The 27,712-nt window shown below is 38.9% G+C and overlaps 1 protein-coding gene across 3 annotated transcripts in view; it reads left to right on the top strand.

Moving 5' to 3' along the window:
* The window catches only part of GMDS (GDP-mannose 4,6-dehydratase), a 656,830-nt gene that overhangs the window by 330,770 nt on the left and 298,348 nt on the right, over positions 1-27,712 (top strand). For all 3 annotated transcript variants that reach the window (XM_035030719.1, XM_035030720.1, XM_035030718.1), the window contains one exon: positions 19,020-19,147. In XM_035030719.1, the coding sequence (XP_034886610.1) occupies positions 19,020-19,147 (128 nt within the window). The remainder of the gene's footprint in view (positions 1-19,019; positions 19,148-27,712) is intronic.

Genomic DNA, 27,712 nt, shown 5'->3' with positions numbered 1-27,712 from the left:
CAATTATAAGAGAAATAGCAATTCTTTTCAAAATAGCATTTTCCCCCAAATTTAGTTTGAATCAAAGCTTTCTTTTTCACTATTTATTATGGAACTTTGTTTTCCCTTTTAATTGAATCAGGCTCAGGTAAGGATACAGAAGTATCCAACTGTTTCACTCCAGGTTCCATCACTTACTAAAATGAGTGACTTTTGGCAAGTTTCTAAGTCTCTCTCAGCCTCAGTTTTTTCATCCATAAGATGGGATAATAAAGTTGTCACTTAGGATTGTTGTGAGCATTAAAGGAAATAATGTAAGTAAAGTTACTAGCATATTATTATTATTTCCACCACTACTAGTAATGTTGCATCTGGAGAAGGAGGGTCAGTTTGTACCATCTCACAATCTAAAATGTAATAATAATAAAAAGGAATAACAAAAAGGAAATTAATAAAGTGATAGACAACTTGTCTTTCCTGAGCAAGTAAGGAAGTTAAGCTTTCAGAGCTTGGTAACTGGTAATTAAGGTAGACAAGATGTGATAAAGTAATCCACAGAATATTGAACATGAAGTTAAGAGTAAGTTCTGAACTTCTGTTGTTTATGGGATGTTTAATTCCCAGAGTTCATTTAAAGACTAAACTCTGAGCAGAAAAGATTCTTCTAGATAGAGGATTTAAAATCTATATTCCTTTCCTATGCTCACCTTTGCGGAAGAAAACTTGTGCTATAAGAAAATACTGGTTACAAAGAAAGAGAAAGATCAGAGAAGAGCCATACAGCACTCCAGATCCATAATCAGCATTCTGGGAAGCTCAGTGGAGGAACTGAAACCTCGCATAAAAACCAGTTGATAATGCTTCAGTGCTTAAAGACAATCTTTGGCCAGTGTATAAGCCAATACTAAAACATAACAATAAACTTCTGGGAACAAACCCAGCAGGACAAACCAGCCTGCAACAGGCACAATAAAGAGAATCTGCCCAGAACAGAACAGTTCCTTAGGTCAGGATCATTGTGTGTCTATGTTGGGGGGTGAGGAGGCATTGGACATTTTTACCAGAACCACTGAATATCTTCTATAGTTTGTTAGATACTTACAAATACACTTATAACAAGCGTAATCTAAATTTAGCCTGACCTAGGATTAAGAGGGGATTGGCAGTCCCTCAAAGTTGAGACATATAACTAGGTCTGAGAAAGGAGATATGGTACAAAGAGAGGGCAGCAAAGCCTTTTTTTTGTTTTGTTTTTTGAAATGAAGAAATTTGTGACACTAGAGACACAGGAATGCCAGAAATACTCCTTTGGGGATCAGATTATGAACTGAGGTCATGAGGTAGGAAGGGGGCATCTCCCCCACTTCCATGAGAAGCACAGCTCGTTGAGGGAGATGCACTGCCCTGTGGAACCTCAGGACCTGTGCAGCTCTGGACTGTCAGAGAATCGGGAACCATGAAGCAATAGAGTTCTCATGGAGGATGCTGGTGACTGTGATTCCTCCCTAAATTAGTTTAATGACAGAAAGGTGAGAACGTTAAACAACTGGTTTTGAGAATATTTGAAATATCCCAGGAACTCCTAGAATTGTTGGGGATTCAGCAAGTAGGGGTACTGACTCAGCAAGAATTGGACCCTAATGCTACTCTGACCTCCTTTATAGTTACAGGCTCACGGAATCCTGAGGCATGCAGTTGCCAAAATACACTTAATAAATTGTAGTTGGATCTTATTAGCATGTGGGCTCAACCATTCTCAACAAATCCTTTTGCCATCTTTATACACTCCTGGTTTAATGAACACTTCCAGTTATTGTTATAGAGACATTCCTGCTCTGGACAGACCCTAATGATGAGTAGAATAAAAATTCCTGGAGTGAGCAAAATTTATGTTAAAGAAGGCTTATTTCTGCCAGAATAGGCAGGTCATTATAATAAAACTTTTTAAATGTCTAGTATGTTTAAGATTTCTTAAAAGGTGCTAAAGCAGGATGTACATGAGGATAAGTAGCCCATAATGCGATGCAATTAAGGAAGTGAAAATACAATCTGATCACAAAGAGACACTTCCTGGCCATGAAAAAGGTAGGCATGCAGCATAATTTTATCAATGGAATAGGGGAAGCCCCAGTGCCCACAAGATGTTAAAGAAGGCTGGGTTGAAGTACACAGGAAATGTCTCAACCCTAGCCCAGGTGCCTCTTAAAATCCTAACAATGAATTTGTACAAAAGAAGCAAAACCCGTTTTTAAAGAAGAGGAAGGAATTTCTCAGAGGAGCGCAGATTAATTTTATTGGAGGAAGACAAAATGAACATTGTTAAGAACCTTACTACTAATATATTCTCAAAAAAAAAAAAAAGAACCTTACTACTAATATATTCTCATGTAGACAGCCACTGGACTGTATACTCTCAGAAATCTATGATAAGTATTTAATCTGAAGTTCTAGGCATTTGGGGATGTTTCCTTAACCTGCAAACAAAGGGAAATATTCCTTATAGGAAGTAAATAGAAGGCAGGGGAAATAAAATATTTTAAAAAATGAATATAATCTATTCTTCTACGCCCAGCACTAAAATAAGCTAATGTACCATATATGAAAAAAATGACATGTATATGTATCTTTTAACAGATAAATAGAACTTTGTAGACACAGTTGAATACTACTGTGTTAATTACAGTTGGTGGTTATGAAAATGAATTGCTTCTCTAGAATGGATTTGGGGGTGGGGATTGCAGGAGTTGAGTGCTCCACATGAGCTGTGCTTCAGGATCTGGTACCTCTATCAGGAGGAAAGGGGTGGTTACTGTTCACTTTGAAGCCTTACCTAGTTAGCATCCAAGGTGGCTGCCCTGCCGCACACTCCTTTCCTCCAGCTGATGGGATGAACACGCTCTGTGGCCACTTCCCTCAAGGTCTCTGATGCTAGCTTGATGTGTTTAGCATATTCCCTTTTTCCTTGGCTGGATTCTAAGTGCTTCTAAGACTGGAATTTTTTTTTTTTTTTTTAAAGATTTTTATTTATTTTTTGACAGAGAGACAGCAAGAGAGGGAACACAAGCAGGGGGAGGGGGAGAGGGAGAAGCAGGCTTCCCGCGGAGCAGGGAGCCCAATGCGGGGCTCGATCCCAGGACCCTGGGATCATGACCTGAGCCAAAGGCAGACGCTTAACGGCTGAGCCACCCAGGCGCCCCTAAGACTGGAATTTTTAAGCAACAAATCATTCTTGAGAACTATGGAAGGCTCCTGAGCTAATAGCTTGTATTTTCAAGAAGTTTTAACTTTGGGGACTATTAGTGATATTAATGATGATAAGGGTAACATAGTGGCTAACACTTAGCCCTTACCATGTAGACCGTACTCTGTTTTTCACTTACTTCTTTTAATCCTCATAATAAAACTATTAAGTAGGTATGGTTTTGTCCATTTTATAGGTGAAGAAACAGATTAGTTTCCTGTAGTAAGCAAAGGGTCCAGGATTTGAACCCAGGCAGCCTGACTTCAGAACTCCTGCAATTATCCATTATATTATGCTGGCTCCTAAAATGGCCTGTCTCTTCAGTCATACTTCATTTCCCAAATGAGCTTTATTCTAGTCACATCAGCTCCTTTTTTTGACCCTCAAATTTTTCCTCAGAACCTTTATTCCTGTTTAATATTTTGTTTCTTCTTTACTTTCCTGGTTTTTCTTTTTCTTTTTTTAAGATTTTATTTATTTCCTATTTGACAGACAGAGACAGCGAGAGAGGGAACACAAGCAGGGGGAGTGGGAGAGGGAGAAGTAGGCTTCCTGCTGACCCCAGGACTCTGGGATCATGACCTGAGCCGAAGGCAGACACTTAACGACTGAGCCACCCAGGCGCCCCAACTTTCCTGGTTTTTCTTATTTAGTTTTGCAAAATCCTAATTTTAATTAGTGAAAATGTGGAATGATGAAACAAGTTATGGAAGCAAATTATTTTTCCTGAATTTTGTCATGTAGTTGACCAAAACTGGGGCAATATGAGACTAAGCTTAGCTATTTTGAAACTAAGTCTATTTAAACTTTCAAAAACTATGTTTCATGGGTTTTAATTTATAGTCTCTATATTAGGGAATCAATGATACTGCTAAATGATAGCCACCCTCATTTTTTAGAATTCTTTATATTGTTTATATACTGCTAAATGATTATTAAATTTGCTTTTTTGTTGATAACAATATTCTTAAAAATTGATTTCAAGAATATTGGGTTTTGTAGCTCACAGACATTGCTTTCATGCAAATCAAACGAAGGCCTCAAGAGCAGTATGTGCAGACTTGAAAATTCAAGGCAAGACTCCATGAACCAAAAAAAAAAAAAAAAAAATTGTGTAGCAGTTTATGTCCTTGCACATTATGGTCTAGTGTCAGCATGTGTTAAAATGTCTTAACTAACACTGATTATTAGGTTCTCCAAAGAAACAGAACAAATAGGAGATATCTGTACATATATGAGATTTATTATGTGGAATTGGCTCATGATTATGGAGGCTGAGAAGTCCCATTATCTGACATCAGCAAGTTGGAGATCCAGGTGTAGTTCCAGTCTGAGTCCAAATACCCTTGGACTGGGACTTAGACTTGTAGTGTTCAGAGGAGAAGGCAGGAGAAGACCAATACCTCAGCTCAAGCACCCAGGCAGAGAGGAGGAATTCTCCTTTCCTCCACCTTTTTGTTCTCTTCAGGCCTCTGAGGGATGAAATGAGACCCACCATCAGTAAAGACGGCAATGTGCTTTACTCAGTCTGTGGATTCAATCAAATGCTAATCTAAGAGGAACAGCCTTACAAACACACCCAGAAATAATGTTTAGCCAAATATCTGGGCACCCATTGGTCTGGTAAAGTTGATGCATTATCATCATACTAACTGAATGCTTTTTTTTTTTTTTTAAATCTCTGTGGTCATTCAGACACAGTTTCTGTCACTGCTCTGGTGTGCCTTAGATATGCTGCTGCCATCTATGTGCTCATCAGACTCCCTAGGCCTTTACTCGAGAACCCCAAATACACAAGGAATATCAAGAAAGCATAGATGGTAGTAGTGGAGAGGGACTATATAACAAATAAGAAAGTCACACCCTTCCCTATGTTTTTCATTCCTTAATATTATACATTTATACCATATCAACAATTAAAGTGGCATTTATTGACTGGTAACCAATACTTAGAACTCATCCTTTATTTCTGATTGTCTTGCCCTTGGAGTCTGACCTTTTCTGAAAAATATTTCATAAACCGAAGTCCAAACCAAGTATTAGCAACAGTTATTACAGAGGAAGAGATGTGACTAGAATAAAGCTCATTTGGGAAATGAGCTTTCCTTGAGTGAGAAAATATCATTTGTACTCATTTGTTTCTAGGGCACTGCATATCTTTACTTTTCTCTGTCAGGAGAGAATAACAAACTGAATCATGAGTGCCAAGTAAGATTCTTGTGAAAGGAGACACAGTTGCTTCATCTTATAGATATTTGTCTTGTCCCCGTTTCCTATCAGATGAAGAATTTGAATCAAATCCCTTTTGAAGATTTTCTTAACTTTGCAGTCTCTACACCGGAATGGCTATTAGCCAATACTGTTTTTTTAAAGCTACTTTGAACATGAAATTTATATGAAGCAGCCCTGCTTTACTTCTCAAATGTCACTACAATTCTGAGTCAAGATGGAAGCCAAAGAAGAAACTTAATCCAAGATGTTCAAGTATGAACAATGTCAAATAGAAGTATGAACATTGTCCTTCTGTGAAAGAGCTCTCTGTATATCAATTCTGAAATGCAGCTCAAACATGATATAGAATGATGTGGGATAAGTCATTTTTAATGTTAATAAGCCATTTCTATAAAAATGAGTTGATTTCAAAAAATGATATCCATGTCTATTATTCCATTCTCATATAAATTGAATGTGTTCTCCCATAACAGAAAATTTGATTCTTCTGCATCAATCGCATACCTCTCCCCACTCCCTGCCAATTCCTGTAGATAGAGGTAAAAGTAGTCTACAGTGGTTCTGACAAACATGGAGGATGAGAAGATGTTATGACTACAATGTGTCAGAAGAGAGATAAGTTGCCTAGTATGACCAGATAATTTCTTCATCATTTACTGATAGTAATGCTATCTTTATGCTTACTGGTATACATATCCCTGTAAAACAAACATACTGGTTTAAGAGTTTAATCATTCCTGAGAATCTGGAATTGTGGCAAAAGAAATAAAAGAACTAACTTCATGATGTACTAAATTTACCGACGAAAAGATATCTTACTCTTTAAACTGTTGAATACCCCTACTTCCTTCTTTCCCTGTTCAGAAAATGTTTATTGAACACCTATCATGTGATAAGCCCTACACTAGACTCTGGTGAAAGAGATGAACAATATAATACTTGTCTTTCAAAATCTCACAGTGGAGATAAGTAAACTTAAAATTACGATGAAGTGTAATACAAGCAGGTCGACGTATGCAAGGGGTGACTGAGGAGTGTGGAGGAGGGACGGCTCACCCCTCGGTGAGGGGAGGACTCAGGAAATCCTTTTATCGAGGTGATACTTGAAGTATGACAGTTGGGGAGCAAAATGTGGATAAAGATGTTTCTCACAGAGGAGGGGATATGCAGAGAAGAAGGGACCTTGCTGAGGAACCTGTACACAGTTGGATGTTGCTGGAGAGAACTGTGAGGTGGGAGAGGGGAAGGAGGAGAAGCTGGAAGGTGACAGATGACAGATCACACAGGAATACTGCTACCACTGATGACTTTCTTCAGGGCGTTTTCATCAGATTTGCATTGAGAAACTGTAGTTTTTAGACCAGATTTCTCTCAAAGTGAGAAGAGCATCTGGTAGCAGTGGCAGTAATCCAGAAGAGAAAATGATAGGGCCGGGACCCAGTGAAGTCATTCACTGAGTTGGACTTGTGCATCCGTGAGGAATCTAGGTTTAGAAATGCCAAAATTCACCCTAGGCTTCAGCGAAATAAAGTTAGAGGGCAGATTGGATGGATGTTACTCAAGTGTGAGAATGACAGAGATGTATCTGGCCTGACCAGAGTGACAACTGGAACCAGAACTCTGATATCTTGAGGGTGCTCTCTCTTTCTCTCTCTCTGTCTCTTGTCTCCATTTCCTCTTTCTGTCTTGGTATCATCTTTTTAAACCACTTTTTTTTTTTTTAAGATTTTATTCGAGAGAGAGACAGAGATAGCAACAGAGATAGCAAGAGAGAGCACAAGCGGGGATGAGAGGGAAAGGCATACTCCCCGCTGAGCAGGGAGCCCGATGTGGGGCTTGATTCCAGGACCCTGGGATCATGACCTGAGCCGAAGGCAGATGCTTAACCGACTGAGCCACCCAGGCGCTCTGAACCACTTTCTTATATGAAGCCAGAACTAACGTCACTAACATCTTTAAGTCTCACTGCTGAAGGAAAAAGGTTTTCTCCCTAGGAGAAGACCTAGGGAAGGGGTCTAACTGGCCTGCCATGATCAGGTGTCCATCCCTTAACCAATAACTGTAGCTGTGCTTCTTTGGGTCAGTGTGGGTTTGGTTCTTGCTCTTGAATAAACCAGTGCAGCCAGAAAGGTAGACTCGGGCTTTTGCCATTAGGACAACGCGAAGAACGAAGGAACACAAAAATGTCCTTTGGGGGAATCTACAAAGTAGGCAGCCACCACTGTCATGGCCTAGTAGAGGCTGGATTTGGGAGTTCTGTAGGAATGTCTGAGAAGTCAAGGCAGTAGGTGTTGGACAGTTGACTTGAGGATGTGAATGAGAAAGAGTCAAAGGGGACTCCCAGGCAGCCGCGTAGATGGTAAGCCCATTCATCAAGCAGTGACATAGAAAAAGTCATGTCAGCTGAAGTAAAGGAGACATGAATAAGGTAAAGGTTATATCCCCTGGGGTGAGCAGGAGGAAAACCTGATGGGAACTTGCAGGTCATATAAAATGATTTCCAGGCAGCAGGCGCTTAGCTTGAGTTGGGGAGCCTAATTAGAATAGGTATATTCTCCCATAGCACTCAGGCTGCAGCATGGGAGGAAAGACATTGATATTGATTTGAGGTTTTGCAGAGTATGTGAAGTGGAACAGCTAGGAGAGCAAAGGAATTAAGGGCATTAGCAAGAAAATGGTCAAAGTGATGGATCATAATACGAAAAGGAAGGAAATAAAGACTGGGGGATCTGCATGAGCAAGAGGCTGGGGGTTCTGTGTGCTTGGAGAATAGGTATAGTGCAGCTGTGGGGATAGACATCATGGACAGGAGGATAAATCATGTAGCAGAGGGGAGTGTTTGTGTAAGATCTGAGGGGGGAATAGAAGCCCTCAGCGGGAACATCTGCACATTTTTTTATCTGAATTTTTGTTCTCTGTACCCTCTCTCCTGTGCCCATGGATGAGCTGTCTGGGGAGCTCAACAGTTGTCCACTAGGCCCTGTTTATAATCACCAACTCAGAGACACAACACCAGCAATTTTCACCTCTCCTGGATCATTTCTCCCTCATCACTGGATCTCTCCCTCCAGCACGCAAAGATGCTGCTTTTTCTCCCATCTTGAAATGAAATTTTCCCAGTCTCTTCTCCATTGTCTCTTGAACCCTCTCACCCATCAGACTTCTGTCTACATTCCTCTGAAGCGCTCTGATCAGGGTCGTCAGTCACCTTGATTCTGCCATACCCAGTGGTCGTTTTTCCATCTGTCCCCTGTCTTCCTCCCTGACCTACAGTCGTGGTGATTAACAACCTCCCGGGCACGCGCTTTCCAGACTTTCCGGATTCTTCCATGCTCTTGTTTTCCTTCAGCCTCACTGCTTCCTCCTCATCTGTTTGACCTCTAAACGTTGTAGTGTCAGTGGATTAGGTTCTTGGACCATTTCTGTTTTCTTGCTCACTTCCCTCTCTTGGTGGTCTCAGCCTGTTTCAGGACTTGAAATACCATCCAGACATCAATGGTTCCCAAATGTGTGCTTTCACCTACACCCTCCTCAGGAGGCCAGACTCATATATTCACTTTGACTCTAGATGAAGACTCACCCTGTCTCATCATGATTTAAATATTTCATGTTTATTAGTTCTCTGATAGTTTCGTCAGTGTATCAAATGAGTAGAGAGACTTAAAATAACACAGTGTATCTGTGGGTAAGGTTAGCGTTTATATATAAATTTGTTTTAATTTTGTGGGATTTTGTCTTTGTCAGCGTTGGTTTGTTTGACTAAGGCAGTGGTTCGGGGCGGGGGGGGGGGGCAGTTAGTTTCCCCAGGGGAAATTTGGCAATGTCTGGAGACATTTTTGGTTGCCACTCCTGTGGAGGGGGTGCTACTGGCATCTATTGGGTGATAGCCAGGGATGCTGCTAACCCTCTGCAATGCACAGGACAGCCCCAAATGTCAATAGTGCCAAAGCTGGGAAACCTTGAAATAAGGATTTGTGAATCTGAATCATCTTAACTCTCAGTAGAAAAGACATTGAGCATTGATGCAAAGAGCAAAGTAGTTTGAATCTTTCTCTTTAAACACGTATTTATGAATAATTGCCAAAAGGTGGTAGCTATCCCCGACAAATGCACATTGTGAATGGTCCTCTTGTAAGCCCGAGATTCCTTTAAGCATGCCTGTTGGATTTTGAGTACCTGCAGTTAAATAGTGTTGCTCTTGGCAGGACTTGGTGAGCAAATGAGGTATGAGCTCTCTGATCTCTGCAGTCTGCTCAGTCAGCCATGACCTTCCCAGTGTCTCTTCTTTCTACACCCTGTCTGCAGCGAGCCATGGCCCAGGCAGTTCCCAGTGGGGTGGCCAGAGACTACCACAGGGGGGGAATGCAGGGCCCCAGGGCGGAGGTTCACGTGGGGTTCAGGATAAATTGGAATGATTTCTGTTTTGCAATGAATATCATCCAAACTAGCTTTATACTTTAACTCCCAAAAATCTTTAAATCTAAAGCTTTTGGATGAAGTACTGAGCAATGAAATAGAACTTTTTTTAGAGAAATTGTGGTTACTTCAAATACTATTTGGATGCTGACAGGGATACATTTTGCATATGTTTTATATGTATGTGTTCACGCAAACACAGTTGTGTGTACATGTACACCTACAAACAATGAAAATTACCACACACTCTTAGCTACTTTGCTTCTTAGGAGTTAGTATAATGACAGGGCCATAATGAAATATATGTTGGAAAAAGAAGCAATTTTGTTTACTGTGATAAGCAGAATTGTCCCTAGTAAGACTTACTATATCTCCCCCATGTTTCTTCCCCTAGTTCTACCTGATCATTATAAGATGTCCATTCTTGCATTTTGTATGTTATAAAACAAAAAGCCTCTATTGAAGGGTAATACATTGTGGTAAAGATTGTGATTTAACAGATGATCTGATTCTTTAATTTTAATAGGCGTGCTGCTAGTCATTTCTTAAAGTTAAATGCTGATAATTTGCGGTGTATGTTTTACAAATTTTGTTCTTTTCCTTAAATTTTTGTTTTAGAAGATATCTGACTATGGGAATATTATCTTGATATATTTTATGATTTATACTAGAAAGTTTAACAAGGAATATGTATATATATGCACACACACATTGATGTAGGATTAGATGCAAGAACAAAGCCAGGAAATTAGGAATTTGGCTGTAGTTGTTTATCTGAGCTGCCTCCTGTGTGTTGGTGCCGGAATGATCTCACAGCAGGCCATGATCATCTGTTCTCACAGGAAGCGAGGCCCAGTGCAGAGGGGAAGAACCACAAGACAAGACGATCTTCTGGTTCAGGATTTCATAAGGAAAAAAAAATGTATATTTGCCTGGTATGTGAAAAAAATCATTAAAAGTAATTGTATTTGAGCCAGACAAAGAGCACAAGCAAATCAGTGAGACAAATTTCAGGTTTAGATATTTATACACACACACACACACACATATATATGTGCATATATGTGCATATGTGTGTGTATATATATATGTTTATGTGTGTGTATACACATACACATTGAATAGGCATATTCCATTGAAAAAACATAAAAATTGAATTTTTCTGAATGTCTAGTATGAAAATAAAAATAAATATCTGTGGGGTGGCACAATTATTTGCATTGCATCCAGATATGCAGAGCAAATCATTTCTTTTAATATCTTTATTTCTCTAAACCTGTCTTTATCTCCCTGGCAATTCCCTCCCACAGTAGGTGGGGACCTCTAGGGACCCCAAAGTGGTATCTGATCCTGTTTACTTAGTGTGATGCAGTGATTTTATTTATTTATTTGAGAGAGAGCACATGCATGTGCAAGAGTTGGGGGAGGGACAGAGGGAGAGAGAGAGGGAGAGAAGCAGACTCCACACTGAGTGCAGAACCCCACTCAGGGCTTGATCTCAGGACCCCAAGATCATGACCCGAGCTGAAACCAAGAGTCAGATGCTTAACCGACTGAGACACCCAGGTGCCCCTGATGCAGACCTTTACGTAATGCCCAGCCTCTTTAATTAGAAGGCTCAGTTTTTGGCCTTAGACAGTAACAAAGTGGAAAAGCGTAACAGCATTAACCTGGGGATGAAAGGTTGCAAGGGTTAGTATCTCCTGGCTTCCATCAGAAACAAATGCAGACACTCTCAGGAGGAAACAATCATTCTCAGGCATGTCCTCTGGTTTCCAGCAGACTAAGATGCCTAATAGGAACTCCTAGTGTCATCAAATGCACAAGGAAACAAACTAGCATCAGTCAAAGTCAGCAGGAAAAAAAATAAGAAATTAGTCCCCAAGAACTTTAAATATTGGAATTAATCAAATTCAGAATATAAAATCACTAAGACGTCGTTAAGTAAATAAAATGATAAATCATAAAAAAATAAATAAGCAGCAACAGAATATAAAAATGCCCAGGAAGATTTGAAAATGAACCAAAGAACTTTAGATATTAAAAAAATAATTATCAAAATAATTAAATGGCTGACTTAAAAATATTAGAGTGCTGAAGGAAAATTAGATGGATCTAAGGAGGTTACCCAGAACATTGCAGAGAAGGGCAAAGAAATGAAAAAAAAAAAAAAGGGAGGAAGGAAAGAAAGAAAGGAAGAAAGAAATTAAGACATTGGAAGGTGAAATGAGAAGGTCTAACGTTCCTTTCCAAAAGGAAGTAGTAAGAAAAGACAAAATAGAGTGAAGAAGAGCCAGTATTGGAAGAAATGGTTACTGGGAGATTTCCAGATATGCTGTAAGAGACACTGATAGAGAAGCACCAGGTGTACTCTGCAGAAAACCCTATCAGGACGCATGGAATTGAAACTCCAGGATAGCAAAGACAAAGAGAGAATCTTTAAACTAACGGGAGGAAGAAAAATGACCTACCAAGGAATAACAGAATGGCCTCACACTTACCAGTAGCAAAAAATGGAAACCAGAAGACAGTGGAATAATACCTTCAGCATGCTAAGAGAAAACAATTTGCACCCTGCAGTTGTGTAATTAACAAAATTATCTTTCAAATACAGATCAATTTCTCCACATTAAAGGAATTTTTAATGAATGCCTTTTCAGAAGAAAGGAAATTATGCCAGAAGACTCAAGAAGGAATGATGAAAAGGGAAAATGGTAAATACAAGTATATGCACAGAATTTCTAGTCCAAAACCATAAATACATGTGTATTATCTGAAGGAGAGATCCAGGGAGCTATTCAGATTAACTGAGGCAAACTTGCAGAGTTAAAATAGAGAGGAAACTTATTTTATCACTTTAAATTAATCTTTTACAACTGGAGACTCTTTGTTGTGCTCATGAAAGATATATCATTACCTTAAGACAATACTAAAATAATATAACAATGCTTGATTTATGTTTTATCATATTTTCTCAAATATTCTAATCCTTGATCCTTTTCGTGGATTGAGTGGCCCCAAAAAGGTATGCCTACTTCCTAATTCTGGGAATTTGTGAATGTGACCTTATTTGGAAAAAGGGTCTTTGCCGATGTAATTAAGGATCTTGAGATGAAGAGATCATCCTGGATTACCAGGGTAGACCTTAAATACATTGATAAGTGTCCTTCTAAGAAACAGAAGAGGTGAAGACACAGACACAGAGAGAGAAGATGGTGTAAAGATGTAGGCAGAGATTGGAGTGATACAGCGGTAAGATAAGAATCAAGAATGCCTGGAACCATCAGATGCAGACAGAGGCGAAGGAAGGTTTCTCCCCTAGACCTCCCAGAAGGAACATGGCCCTGTTGAATTTCAGACTGTGGTTTCCAGAACTGTGAGAGAATAAATTTCAGTTGTTTTAAGCCCCCTAGTTTGTAGTAATTTGTTATGGCAGCCACAGGAAATTCATACAGTCCCTGACGGTTAAATTTATACTTTTCTCAAAACAAACAAAAAAAACACCAAATTCAATTTAAAAATGTAATGAAGTATCTGCTGTAATACCGTGTTGAAGCTGGTTTCTCTAGGCATGCCATTTTCTTCCCTTGTTTCTCTTTGAGATGGCATCGAGTTATATGCAACACAGATGTGGCGTATTTGACTTGGTGTTGGCAAGACGGCAGCTGGTACCCTCAGACCCAATGGTACACTCTGCGCACTGCTCATCTCAACTGCAGTGTTGCTGGTATAAGCTATTCCCTCGCCTACAGGCCAAGGGGCAGCGCTAGCTCCAGGCTTGGCTCTCTTTGGTGTCCACTGCTAATCAAATTCAGGGGCTTCTCTTTCTGGTAGCCTCCTAGGGTGAGTTAGCCTCACTCCACCCCTCCTTGGCATTACGGTCTATAGACCCACTGCCTCATCCTACATGTAGTCCATGGCCTACATGGTCTTACCGCCAAGACTCAACTACAGGGCATCCTCCCTCACCACCTCAAGCCCATTCAGGGTTGCAGGGCAGGTCTGTTGGCCCTCACAGCACCACTCATACCGTGTGAGAGCTCATGCCCTGCTCAGTGTATCATTGATGCAGCTGCCCCAGCTCAGATCCCAGGGGGCATCCTAAGGAGATTTCTCCAGACTCTCCAGCATGGAGTACAGGGCAGGCTCCTCCTCTCAATGATTTCTTCAGTATCCTTTACTTGTTATCCCAAGGAGCTGGGTTGGTACACCAAAGACTCACCTCTCCCGCCTCTGCTCGTATGCTTCTCCACTGCCCAGGGTGGCCTGGGAACCCCTCCTGTCACTTCTTCTGGTCCTTTCCACAAGAACCACAGTCCACATGCCTGCCCATCAGAACCTGGGAGAAACTTTGGGTTGTGACCACTCTTGGCTTTTGATACACTAAAATTATTTAGAAAACTACTTTTCCATGAAACCTTGTTTTCAAACTTAACTATCTTGGTACAGAATCCTATTTTGAATGATAGGGGTGAATATTAACTTTCTTTTTGACTATCTGAAGTAGCTCTCCTAATCTTTTCCCAGACTTGGGCTAACTGTGGAGAAGGTCACATAAAGACAAATGTGAAAGAAAAAGGCCTCACTATTTTAAAAGATTGATCACAGTAAAAATATTCAAGACAATAAACATTTGTAACTCATAGAAGTACTTTACAATGATAGAGTGTTCTACAGCCTTTGAACTATAGTATCTTATTAGGTCCTCAATATGGATTATTATCCCATTTTATAGTTAAGGCAACTGAAAAGCTAAAATGCTTATTTAAGATAATGGCACTTACAAAAGGAAGAGAATTATTAATAACTCACATAGTGTATAACCCTACTTTCAGTGTTCTACCTCCAAGGCCATATCCTTTGCCTCGGCTTCAATATTAAAGCTGAAGCCTGTTTCCAGGTCCTGAGACAGTGCTCCAGTCATGTTCTTAGCTCAGAACCCTCAGTGCCCACCCAGACCTGTGCTCTGGAGCTTTCCCCTCACTTGAGTACTTCTTGGAGACTCAGCTTTGAGTTTAAATAAATAATACGAATATTTTATACAGCATAGCTTGGTGTTTTTTAATGTGGCAGTTTTTCTTGTATCCTATATTGTCAAAATGGAAATTCTGTTCTTTTCATTCTGTCAATGCTAGCAAAACTCATGATCTCAGTCTTAGAACTAAGATTTGAACTAAAATTCATCGTAATTTATCTTTTTCTTATGGATATACATTTATGTGGCCACTCTTTTTTTTCTATGTTAATGAGTTTATATTGAAAAAGTAACCTGCAATGGTTTAAGAAATGTTTATTAGTGCTTTCAGTGTGTGAGTCTGTACATTTGAAATGGGCTCTTTATTTAGATCTGTTCTCAACCTCAGATTTTCAAAATCAGAGAATTAAGAGACCTAGTCATAAAAGAACTAAGAAGCCTGAACTTTTCATTGAGGCTTAATTATAGATACCATTAACATTGTAATGTAATAATTATAATAGCTAACATTTATTGAGAACTTGCTAATCATATTACCTAGATTTTCTCACTTAAACATCAAATCTACATGGCAAGTACCTGTTATTATCATGTTTTACAAACGAGGATGTGATGATACTAATTCCTTACATTTCAGTAATGATTTATGTTCTACAGCGTTGTTTCACCTACATTAACATATCCTGTGATTTGACATGGCAAGTATTACTATACTGGTAGTTTATAGAAGAGACTGTAACTTCAGAGCTTTTAAATGGTTGGTGCAAAATACTATAGCTAGTAGCCAACAGAGCTGGCCTTTGGTCATTGGGCTAACTTTTCATTTCTAGGTCTTCTTCCTAGCTAAGGTCTTCTAGTTTAAGGCTCTTAGAAATGAAGTATGCATTTAAAATAATTGCGAGAAGTCCATTTATTTATTTTTAAAGATTTTATTTATTTATTTGAGAGAGAGAGAATGAGAGACAGAGAGCATGAGAGGGAAGAGGGTCAGAGGGAGAAGCAGACCGCCCGCCGAGCAGGGAGCCCAATGCGGGACTCAATCCCGGGACTCCAGGATCATGACCTGAGCCAAAGGCAGTCGCTTAACCAACTGAGCCACCCAGGCGCCCCGCGAGAGGTCCATTTATTGATGTGTTAATGATGCATAACCACTTAAACCTAATCTGAGGAAGGATGCTTCCTGCATTGCACAGGTGGGAAAGCAAGCAAGACAGACTGGAATCAGGCTCACCTACTGGTCCTGACTGTTGGGCAGTTTTGCTGAGCCTCTCTGCCTCTCTCTCTCCACCTGCACACTTGGGATGGTTGGGCAAAGTTGCCTCTCAGTCTCACTCTAATATATAATGATTTTATATAGTTCTCTCCTAAAAACCTCAGTCTTGTGTGATAAGGCTTAAAAATGAAAGGAGCAAATTTTTAAAAATAATAATTTTAAGCCTCTCCAAAGATTAATTAGGGAAACAAATGGTAGTAGCAATAATGTTTAAAATTAATCTGAAAATGGAATTTGGAAAACAATTCCATTTATAATAACATCAAAGAGAATAAAGTACTTAGGAACAAATTTAACAAAACAAAAGCAAAACTTATTTTCTGGGAACTTCAAAACATTGATGAAAGAAATTTCAAAAGACCTAAGTAAATGGAAAGACATCCTGTGTTCATAAACTAGAAGACAGGATATGGTTAAGATGATAGTATTCTTCATATTGTCCTACAGATTCAACACAATCCCTATCAAAATCACAGTTGGCTTTTTTGCAGAAGTTAACCAGCTGAACCTAAAAATCATACAGAAATTCGAGGGACTGAGAATAGCTAAAACAATCTTTAAAATAGGGCAAAGTCAGAAAACTCACACGTCCTGATTTTTATTATTTTTTTTAAGATTTTACTTATTTATTTGAGAGAGAGACTGAGATAGAGAGAGCATGAGAGGGGGGAGGGTCAGAGGGAGAAGCAGACTCCCTGCCGAGCAGGGAGCCCCATGCGGGACTCGATCCCAGGACTCCAGGATCATGACCTGAGCCGAAGGCAGTTGCTTAACCAACTGAGCCACCCAGGCGCCCCTCACACTTCCTAATTTTAAAACTTACCATAAAGCTAAAGTAATCAAGAATGTGTGATACTCCCATGAGGATAGATATATAGATCAGTCGAGTAGCATTTAGCACAGTGCTAAAAGTGATAGCCATTGTCAGAGGTGTTGTGATAAAGACTTAGAGACAAAGGCCTGCTCCTAAGCCCCTGCACTGCTTTTGCATGTGCCTGGAGCACCGTCCCTGTCTCACAGCTTAATTAAACCCTTCATGACCGCAGGGCAGGCTGCTTCTCTGGTGGGTGTTTCCTGACCACATTCAGCCACTGAGTTACCAGGCTTGACTGTTTCAGTTCTTGCAAATCTGTCATCTCACTTCTGGCAGCCCTGATTTATTTGTCTGTCTTACCCTCTGGGTGCTACTTGAGAGTAGGGGCGGCTGCCTCACTCCCAAGTTTCCCAGCTCAGGGCTCTGTGCTTGGTAGGTGCTCAGTTAATACTGTTTGAAAGACTGAACAGTAAGGGTAGGGCCTAGATAGATTGTTTGAACATGGTCACATGCTTCCATAGGAGCCCTAAGCATCTGCTTACCAGTAAAGAGGATAATCTGAACTGTTTTATGTTGGGAACTTCATCTAATTATATGGTATCACTCATTTATCTAGTATATTTGGAATCATAGTATAGTCCTGTTATTAAAATAGAAAGATAGACATCAAGAAATCTACATTTAATTATAAATTTAAATTTATTTGTTACAAGTCAGTAGAGAATAAAAGATTGCTAATGGGTAGCAGATTGAGAAGGATTACTCTTATTAAATATTTTTTCATTTCGAAAGGCTCTTTTTTGAAGGATTTCTGTGTTTTATAAACTGCCATGGAAGAAGCACAGCATACTCCATCAGCTGCTAAGAGAAACTGAAAATTTTAGATTTCCATGGAAATCCTATTGTCATTTTTAATGATGGCATTGGTATAGATGTGTATACCAAATTTTTGTAGTAAGTGATCTAGTATCTGTTTGTACTTGCCTTAGGCTGTGTTCTTGCCAAAATTTAGTAAACCTCTTTAGAAAAATTCCCCTTATCCCTATGCCAGTTTCTCTAGAAGCCAAAAGCTTTCATCATAACTCACCTCCCTGCTTAATCTGAAAAAGAACAAAGCTAAAGTTATTGAAATGTGATAAATTATGATAGTAATCTATCTAAACTGTATGCAGCCATTATTGACTTTATGTGTGTTACTACCTTGAGAATTTGGCATTACCTGGTGCTTGTGATAACCTTACCTAGAAACAGAGGCATGGGTAAAATCATCTCAGAAGTGTCTTTTAATTTTGTCCTTCTCTGTAATCTTTTAAAGTAGAGGCGTTCATTAAAGACCAAAGAATATAAAACAATTTCACTTCTGTCTTCAATTTATGGTGCCTTTCATCAATTGTTTCAAAATATTTATGCACAGTTCGGGAGACCATTTCTGTACATAGCACTGAAGTGAATTTGGAAGGTGGCATTTCAGTAAGTATAGTACAGAGAAACTTTTGACTTGGAACTGTGTCATAATTTATAATTGGATAGCTTTGCAGGTTTCTAAAGAAGAAAGATCACCACTTATTGGCAACCCAAATGCATTTGTTTGTTTCCTTTAACTAGTTATACCCTGTGTGCTAAGTTACTCTCCTCTCCCTTTCCCCATGAGGCCCAAAATAGCTTTATTAATAGGAACATATGCTGTTTATGTTCTTAAAAAAAATCAGGGTGGTCTTAGATGTCTGTCTTCCATTCTGGCATTTCCCTTTATACAACCCTTTTGAATTTTCTGTTTAAAAACTGGCATTCCAATAGCTTTTCTTTGGCCTAATGCCTGGGTCACATATAGCAGCAGCAAATTAGGAATGTTAAGACGTCCCCCAAAGAAAAATGTTTGTTATGAAAGTAGAGCTGATGTGACACTTGGAATTAGAGCTTCTTAACTTATCTAAATGACAGTTAATGATGGGTTTCTTTTATTCTTATTTTAAAGAAGGGGGGATAAAAATGAAAAGAAATGCCCAGAGGCTGAGATTGGGTTTGGTTCACCAAACTGTTAAATGTCAAATGTACTATACTGATAATACACCTTTTTCTCTCTTTTTAGGAGCTAATTTTGTTACTCGAAAAATTAGCCGGTCAGTGGCTAAGATTTACCTTGGACAACTGGAATGTTTCAGCTTGGGAAATCTGGATGCCAAACGAGATTGGGGCCATGCCAAGGACTATGTAGAGGTAGGAACTGACTCATTATGTTCTTAAAAATACCTGCATCAGTTGGTGTTTTCAATGCCGGGCCTCTAGTGGAAAAGCATGACCTACAAGAGGTGGTAGCATATAAAATTTTGCTAACGCAGATATGTGTAAACTTATTACTTTCATTTTAAGGCTCCACAGTTCAGCTTTACTTGTAGATTACACTGAGTGTTCCTTGAATGTGGAAACCTCTCACAATTGTTCTTTTTGTTATTTAAAATGAAGGTGTTGGTCATTCTTTTGGATGATGGATGAAAAAATGTTTGAGTAGTGTTCTTTTCTTTCTAAAGCTTCTTTCTCCTTCTCGCTTCTTGCATCTTCTCCCTCCTGCCTGCCCAATATACATATAACTAACTGTGAAAGAATTTTTAGGTATAAAGGTGAAGTTCTCAGAGCTTCAAGAAATACTACCTAATTTCAATTTGTATAATCCAAGACTTTCAGATTTACATTATGCTACTAAGGTACTCTAAGAGTAATATTCTTATGGAGCTTTTGATTTCTGGTTATTACCCTACACATTTCTTAAAGTATGACTTTGCACACCAATAAATTTTGTTCATTAAAAAGAGAATTGCTAATAGTGATGCTATTGCATAATACTGGATATAGTTAAAGGGAAATTTGAATTTTCGTTCTTGGGACTTAGATACACATTAAATTTTGGTTTGGGTTAGATATGTTACATGTATAAGTAGTGTGATTTTACTTTAAGCAAATGGTTATATTTTACCTTTCCCTGATCAGTATGCTTTTAAATATCCATGGTGGTTTCTGTGGCCAGACATGAAGGAGCATGTTGGTAACATTGTCTTTTTCCCTGGAGTCTGCTTGTCCTTGTTTAGGTGCTTACAGATTTCCTGTGTTCAGGAAACTATTTCTGTCCTTAATGATTCGTCTCTGGGAAACCGGATTTGGCTTCCTTGTTCATTGATGCGATTCAAAAAGAAACTTGAACATTTACGAAAGAAAGCAAACAAGTAGTTTATTTGTTAACACAGAGGTTAGTCTTGGCAGTGTTATTATTTTTGTTTATTACAATTAAAAATGTATACTTGAACACCTAATACTGATTTATATTATGGATAAAAAATTAGCTCTAATTTTAAATTTTAAACAGTGTAACATTTATATCATTTCAGTATGTTCTTCTAAGCTGTCATTACAAAGAGGCATTTATTTTACGACAGTAGACATTAGGTACATTTTAAGAACATTACATTAAAAAATATATAAGGCCACAGTTTCAGAAATTTTAAGAAGTAGGAGAAAGGAGATGTTATCAATAGATGCTGACACTCTGTTTTGTCTAACCTATATGGCCTAACCTACTTAAAAACATGAGGTAAGTTTTATAAAAATGAATACATTACTTTTTCAAAAATATCACTCTAGCTATCTGTATATACTTAGAGCAATAGAAAGCTATATAGGTACCTTCTTTTCCAAACTCTTGTTCTCCAAATTCAGAACCAAATAGATCAAATTTCATTCCATTTAATTTTTTTTTTTTTTTGCACCAGGGTAAAAAATGAAGTTTTTATTAGAACTCAGAAATAGGGGTGCCTGGGTGGCTCAGTCAGCTGAGCATCAGACTTTTGGTTTCTGCTCAGGTCATGGTCTCAGGGTCATGAGATCGATCCCTGCATCAGGTTCCACGCTCAGTGGTGAGTCTCAGAAATAGATTTTGATAGTGAAACAGCATACCAAATGTTAATAATGCTTATTACTGGTTATGTTTATTTTCCTCTTTATATTTCTATATTTTCCATATATTTGAAGTGAATGTAAACTTTTTCAATCAGAAAAAAAAATTAATGACATTTTAAAAATAGGCCAGAAAAAAAATGCACAACACTATTAAATAAATACAGAGTAATGAGTAAGTCTTTTGTGAGCTCAGCAGAGCTGGAAGAAGGACTGTGCTATCATCTCACTCCCAAAATGCCAAGCCTAGCACTGGTCCTGGGTGTAGCTCAAACTTTGAAACAAAGGGGCCACAATTGTTTTCATTTAAAGTAAAAGCATTTTATATACATTTTGGCTCAAAGACTTCAAAAAGGTCTTCCCAAATGCTGTTTTGAAGATTCCTTGACAGGATGGTGTTGGTACAGTGAGCCCAAGAAGCCAAACCATCCATGCAAAAGTAAAATGTTCTGACCTTTCAGTAAGAATCTAAAATTTTCAGATTTTATGGAGAAACAGACATACAAAATTAAGTCATTCTCATTGGCATTCAAGACCTGATTTGTTCCACAATACAAATAGGTTTTGCTATGAAGGATTCCCCTGGGGTTCAGACAGTAACACATGTTGATGATGTAAGAAGCATTGTATAGTTCTCATTTATGGGTCCTGAAAGACATCTAAATTTCTTGATTTCTAAAAAAAAAATGCCATTATTAAGAATTCATTGTTTGCTGTTTCCATTTTAAGAAATATCATCATCCTTTGCATTTCTAAATGTATTAAAATGAAGTTACTTCACAGACTTGTGACTAAAAGTAGATGTTGCCAGAATTAAAGTCAACAAGCATAAGAATGAAAAAAGAGAAGCACTGTTTGTTTAGAGTATATCTGCATCCTGGCGCTATAACCAACTTTAGAATAAAGAAGCCTTGGCAAGTACAGATCAAGCAAGTCATAATAGCATCTTATTTACACTCATTTGAATTATATAATCTTTCTCATTTATACACAAACATATTGTACTGGTGAATCTTTAAATTAAGTGACGTACTTTTTTAGTTATGGATGAACTTCCACGATGAAGAGTAGAGAGCATTTGACAAACAGTGTAGGGATCCTAGCTGTGTCAGTGATTTGCTTAGGGTTTTATATCTCAGTTTACCCATCTGTGAAAAGGGCATAATAACAACCCTGTAAAAAATTAGCATTAATGTGCTGTACATTCATGATTAGAATCTACCTCTGTCTTGTAAACATTTTTGCAACAGTTTATACAAAGCCATTTCCTGTTGCTGATTCAGGTTCATTAATATCCATTTATAGTCTTGTTTCCTAGATCAAAATGATTTAAAACTTAATTTGAGTGGGTAAGCAGTATTTCAACTTGAAATGAAGAATATAAAAACTAGGGGCACCTGGGTGGCTCAGGCGTTGGGTGTCTGCCTTCGGCTCAGGTCATGATCCCAGGGTCCTGGGATCAAGCCCCGCATCGGGCTTCCTGCTCGGCGGGAAGCCTGCTTCTCCCTTTCCCACTGCCCGTTTGTGTTCTCTCTCTCGCTGTGTCTCTGACAAATAAATAAATAAAATCTTTAAAAAAAAAAAAAGAATATAAAAACTATATTAAATTTTATTGTACTTCAGGATAAACAAGTTATATGCAGTTATATCTTTTCCAATATTTTATTATAAACTTACAGGATTGTTGAATTAATTTTACCATGAGCAGCCATATACCCTCCACCCAGATTCTATAATTAACAACTAACAATTATTGTTGCAATTTGAGAAAAAATATTACTGTTTAAAAACTTCTGTAGTGCTTGATGGATCAGAGCTCTAAATACTCAGTTTACACAAACACAGGTTATCAAGAATTTGCACTTCTTATGGGATATAGTCAGTTGACAATTCAAACTTCTAAAATATTTTTATCTTCTTACATAATTATATGACACCATCTTGCTCTGTTTTCATGCCTGCTGCCCTCCACATACATTGAAGTAACTCCTTGTATTCATGAGAACACACTGGGGGCTGTTGTATACCACATCCAAGCAAATTCAGGTAGTCAACATTTTAACTGCATGGTCAACTGCAAAGGAGAGGACCTCTAACTTCTCTAGGGGGCATTGGTCTTTCCACATATCTTCTGTTCAGTACCTACCATGGTCATGGTTCTAGTTGCTACACATGACAGTCTTTTAAACTTTGTATAAAGCCCAATAAGCCTGCACAGTGCTAAATTGCACAAAGGTAAGCAGATTTCTTTATTTAGGACTGACTTCTCCAAACTTAGGATATATGAATGCACCGTGGCCTGCTAAGATTAATAAAGGTTTCTCAAACTTATTTAATTTTGCCACCCTTTCAATAAAAAATATATATTAACATCTAGCAGTGCAGAGGTAGAAAATGACACCATATGTTTAAAATTAATGGTAACAGTTTGGTTAACAAGGTCCCAGTGTGATCCTACCTTGATGAAACTAGCTAGAATACAACTATAGCCGGAAAATATTGAGAGGTGAGCTAATTGACAAGGGCTGGACTGGAAGTATCTTTAAGTTTTTACCACTCACAAGAGGGTCCTTGCTCTTGGGATACATGGATAATCAAGTGACCTAAGTCTGAGTTTTTTCCAAGACTCAGCAAAAAGCCATTTAAAAAATATCATGAGGTTTTACTGCCAACAACTGACCATACAGGTGCTCTTGGAGAGTTCTCCTGGCGCAAAGGCAATCCAGGGCACGTTCAAATTATTAGGGGAGGATTTTTGAGATTCATCTGAATTTTTAATATAATGGTCTCTCACACATACCTCTTTCTTTTCTCTCTCCCTCCCCTCCTTCTTTCTTCCTTCTTTCCCCTCCTCCTCCTCCTTTTTTTTTTTTTTTGGCAGGGATCATAGATTAATTTTTAAAAAAGCTAGTTTTAGAAAAAAAATAGTAGGGGCGCCTGGGTGGCTCCGTCGTTAAGTGTCTGCCTTTGGCTCAGGTCATGATCCTGGGGTCCTGGGATCAAGCCCCGCATCAGACTCCCTGCTTGGCGGGAAGCCTGCTTCTCCCTCTCCCACTCCCCCTGCTTGTGTTCCCTCTTTCACTGTCTTTCTCTGTCAAATAAATAAATAAAATCTTTAAAAAAAATAATAAAAATTGCCAAATGTTGGACACTCATTATGTGCCAGAAACTTTATTGAGGACTTTACATACATTATCTTATGTGATACATACACCAGTCCTTTACAGATGAAGAAATTGAGGTTTGGAGAGTTCTGGGGATGATTTGCCCAAAACCATGGCCAACAGAGGTGAATGAACCCCGAACTCCAGCCCAGGCCTGATACCTCAGCCATTCTCATAACCACTAATTCACTTTGACTTGAGGGGAGCAGAGACATAAGCAGTGAGGTCTGGCTAACTTTCCATTTCCCAGAGAGACAAGATATTGAGCTTCTCTCCCTTTTCTCTTTATGCCATTTGTAGTCCAAGGGGAAGAGAAGTATCTGGAGGACAGCATGTGGCTGAGGCAGTGATCAGATCTTGCTGAACCCATTATTTTGACTGTATTAGGCAAAGATGCAGAGGATACGTTTGGGGAAAATGGGTAGTCAGGTGTCCTTCCCTAGCTATCCATTGTCTATTGTCCAAAGTCTACATGAGTTAACTTTCCTTACAGCCTTCAGTTCTCCGTTGATACCAGAGACCTGGGGGAAAGCCCGGGAGCCTCTGGCAGGGGGGCAGGTAGACCGTTGAGAGAGCTGGGGAGAATTAACCAGTGTTTCCCTTTCTTTCTTCCTTATCTGGCAGTCTGCTGCTAGCATTTTGCATCCTGTATTAATTCACACAAATCTGGAAGAAAAGGATACCATTTAAACTTTCTGAAATTTTATTTAAGGGAATGCTTACTTGTTGCAACAATGTCAACAAACTGTTTGCTTCTATTTTTTTTTTGTTCAGGAAAGTAGCTCGATTTCTTGTTGTGTTTGAATTCTCTAAAGTGTTCATGGAACCAGAATCTGTTCTTTAGGTAAGGCCTCACTTAACAGAAATGCAGGAAGTCATAGTTGCCCTATTTCCACTGACCAGGTCTTGAGTGATTGGGGATGACATCACAGGAGTGGCCAAGCCCCCAAATCCCAGGAACACTAGGCTCTGTTTAAATTGTTGTCTCAGTGAATGAAGACTATACCAGCAGAATTTCTAGGATAGATTATTCATCAAGTTTTCATCCACAGATAGTTAAGAAACAAGGAGGTGGATGCATTTTTAGATCATATTTTCAGTTGTATTTAAAAAATTTAAAATTGAGCATCTGACATTAAGTTAGAAAAGTAGTTCTTGGCAAATGTGTATAAGTGCATTTACGTGGAGAGAAAGAATGAAAATGAATATGGAGTGGAGTTGCATATTCAGTAGATATAATGCCCGTGGAAACGAATTATGAAACTTCGTGTAAATGCCATTTAAGTTCTAATGGGTAGCAATTAACCACATTAAGGTAGAAGCTTGTACTCCACCCTTTACTCACTCCCACTGATGCTAAGTGTCATCACACCACTGTGGATCATGAAATGACTTCTTGTACCTAAGAAAGTCATGGCTCTGTTCTTGAAAACAGTCTTAGGAAAACAGTGTAAAAAGCCTCCTGTTACTCAGATTATCACACTCATTTACCTACATCTAAAGTGTACCGTGAGGTTCGGGAGCTTTCTCCTTCTACCCCCAGTGGGGCCTGCCCAGTGTCTGTATGCTGTTCCTCATCCTGGCTGAGCTGCCCTTCCTCGCGCTCTCCTCTGTCCTTCCTGCTTCTCTCTGTTGTCTCTCCTTTCCTTGGTGCCTCCCACTTCACATCTGCCTCTGCCCACAAATGAAAACTGGCTCTTTAACTTCAGTAACAAGACTATTCATGTGATATAGACATAATTACCTCTTATAAAATATGACATCACCTAAATTTAGTGATGATTTTGCCTGTAGAAGGTATATATCTTTAATATTAAATGCTTCATTTTTACATTAGTGCTCTCTGGAAAGGACAGAAAGCATTTGCAAGTATTTCCTACTTTCGTGTGTCCCATGCCTAGAAATGCCCATAAATTACTGTCTCTCTCATACACACACATACCCCACTACACACACACACAGAGTCAAAACCCTCATTTTTACATTCATTCTAAAGTACTGTTTGGTTTTATCCCACTTACCTGCTTTATTCAGAGGAAATCATTTACTAAAATTACATGTTTTGTCCTCACAGAGCCCGGGCGTGTGGCCCTTTTCTGTGACTTTCTCAGACCACTTCGGGCCTCTTGCTGCCATCAGGAGCCCAGGCTCCAGGTTTCCGGGCTTAGCCTTAGGGGACCCTTTAATACAAGCGCGTTAATTTTGCCTTTACATCCAAAGCCACAAAGCAAAAAACCTTCCAAACAGAATTTTCTGTAAGGCAAAGACATGCATTTTATTTTCTGCTTCTGTGTATCATGCTAGAAAACATCTCTGCTTATTTTCTGCCATAGAATCGTAGCAGTGAAGTCTCAAAGATTCTCATCTTTTCTTTCTAGGTAAGGAAAAAATTTTGATCCCCTCTGTGAGTTTGAATCATTTGCATTTGTAAGATCAGTTATTTCTTCTTCTACCTATTGAGTTTAGTAAAGCTGGGATAGCTGATGGCTTTATAGAGCAATTAGATCTGAACTCAGGGGCAGTCTCTGTGATGGATACCTTGATCTGTCCCATGGATTGTTCGCCCAGGGCAGCGATTTTTTTTTTTTTTAAGATTTTTTTTTATTTATTTATTTGAGACAGAGAGAATGAGAGAGAGAGAGCACATGAGAGGGGGGAGGGTCAGAGGCAGAAGCAGGCTCCCTGCCGAGCAGGGAGCCCGATGCGGGACTCGATCCAGGGACTCCAGGATCATGACCTGAGCCGAAGGCAGTCGCTTAACCAACTGAGCCACCCAGGCACCACAGGGCAGCGATTTTAAGACCAAGAGGCAGACACCTTTTTGGACTCTTTTTGGAAATAGATGCTGTGCAGGAATGAAATGTCTGCCACTTTGACTTGCCAGTTAAATAGCTTTAAAATAGGTGATTGACTTTGTTCTATGTTCTTTACTCTGTGCCTTTTTGTGGTTCAAGAATATTCAAAAGCCACCACCATCCTCTTGGGGTCAGATTTCCAAAGGGTTTTCCCATGTAGCTTTTACAGTTGTTTCAGAAACTGAAGGTATCACACATGTAAGCTAACTATGCCCCAAATGGACAAATTTGGGATACCATTAAGTGAGATCCCTTTTTCATTTTAGAAAAGATAGACTGGGGCTTCCACCATGCCTAGTTAATTTACAAGGGTAGTTTTATAAAAGCAGTATTCCTTAAAGGCAAAATTGAGAAACCCTTGCAAAACTGTTTATGCATTATTGATTTGAGTCTCCCATGGAAATTATTAGTCAAGCTCCTAAAGAAAGAGATGGAATTACTCCTTAGTATAGCTTCCCCAGCTTTCTCTCAAAGTCACGTAAAATATTTGAGATCACTTCTGCTATTTTTTCCTCATATTATGAGGAGAATGATTGGGTTTAACTCATTACTGTTTATTACTTTCTGAAGAATCCAAGTAGATTGAGATCTCTGAGAACCAAACCATTCCTCCACAAACAGGATACGAAGTGGTTAGTTGTTTAGTATCAGTCTCTCAAGGAAGCTCCTTGAAGGCAGGAACTGGATATTATTTCTCATTATTGTAATTGTGCCTCCCAACATGCTTGGTACAGAATGGCAGATGCCCAATAAATACTCTATTTGACCATTTCTTTATACAATTTATAAAAATGACTATATATAAAATTTGTTTTATT

Source organism: Mirounga leonina, unplaced genomic scaffold (genome assembly GCF_011800145.1).
Source record: "Mirounga leonina isolate KUSES-001 unplaced genomic scaffold, KU_Mleo_1.0 Mir_366, whole genome shotgun sequence".
Lineage (NCBI taxonomy): Eukaryota > Metazoa > Chordata > Mammalia > Carnivora > Phocidae > Mirounga > Mirounga leonina.
The sequence above is the reverse complement of the archived record's forward strand: the minus strand, read 5'-3'. Positions and strand labels throughout refer to the sequence as shown.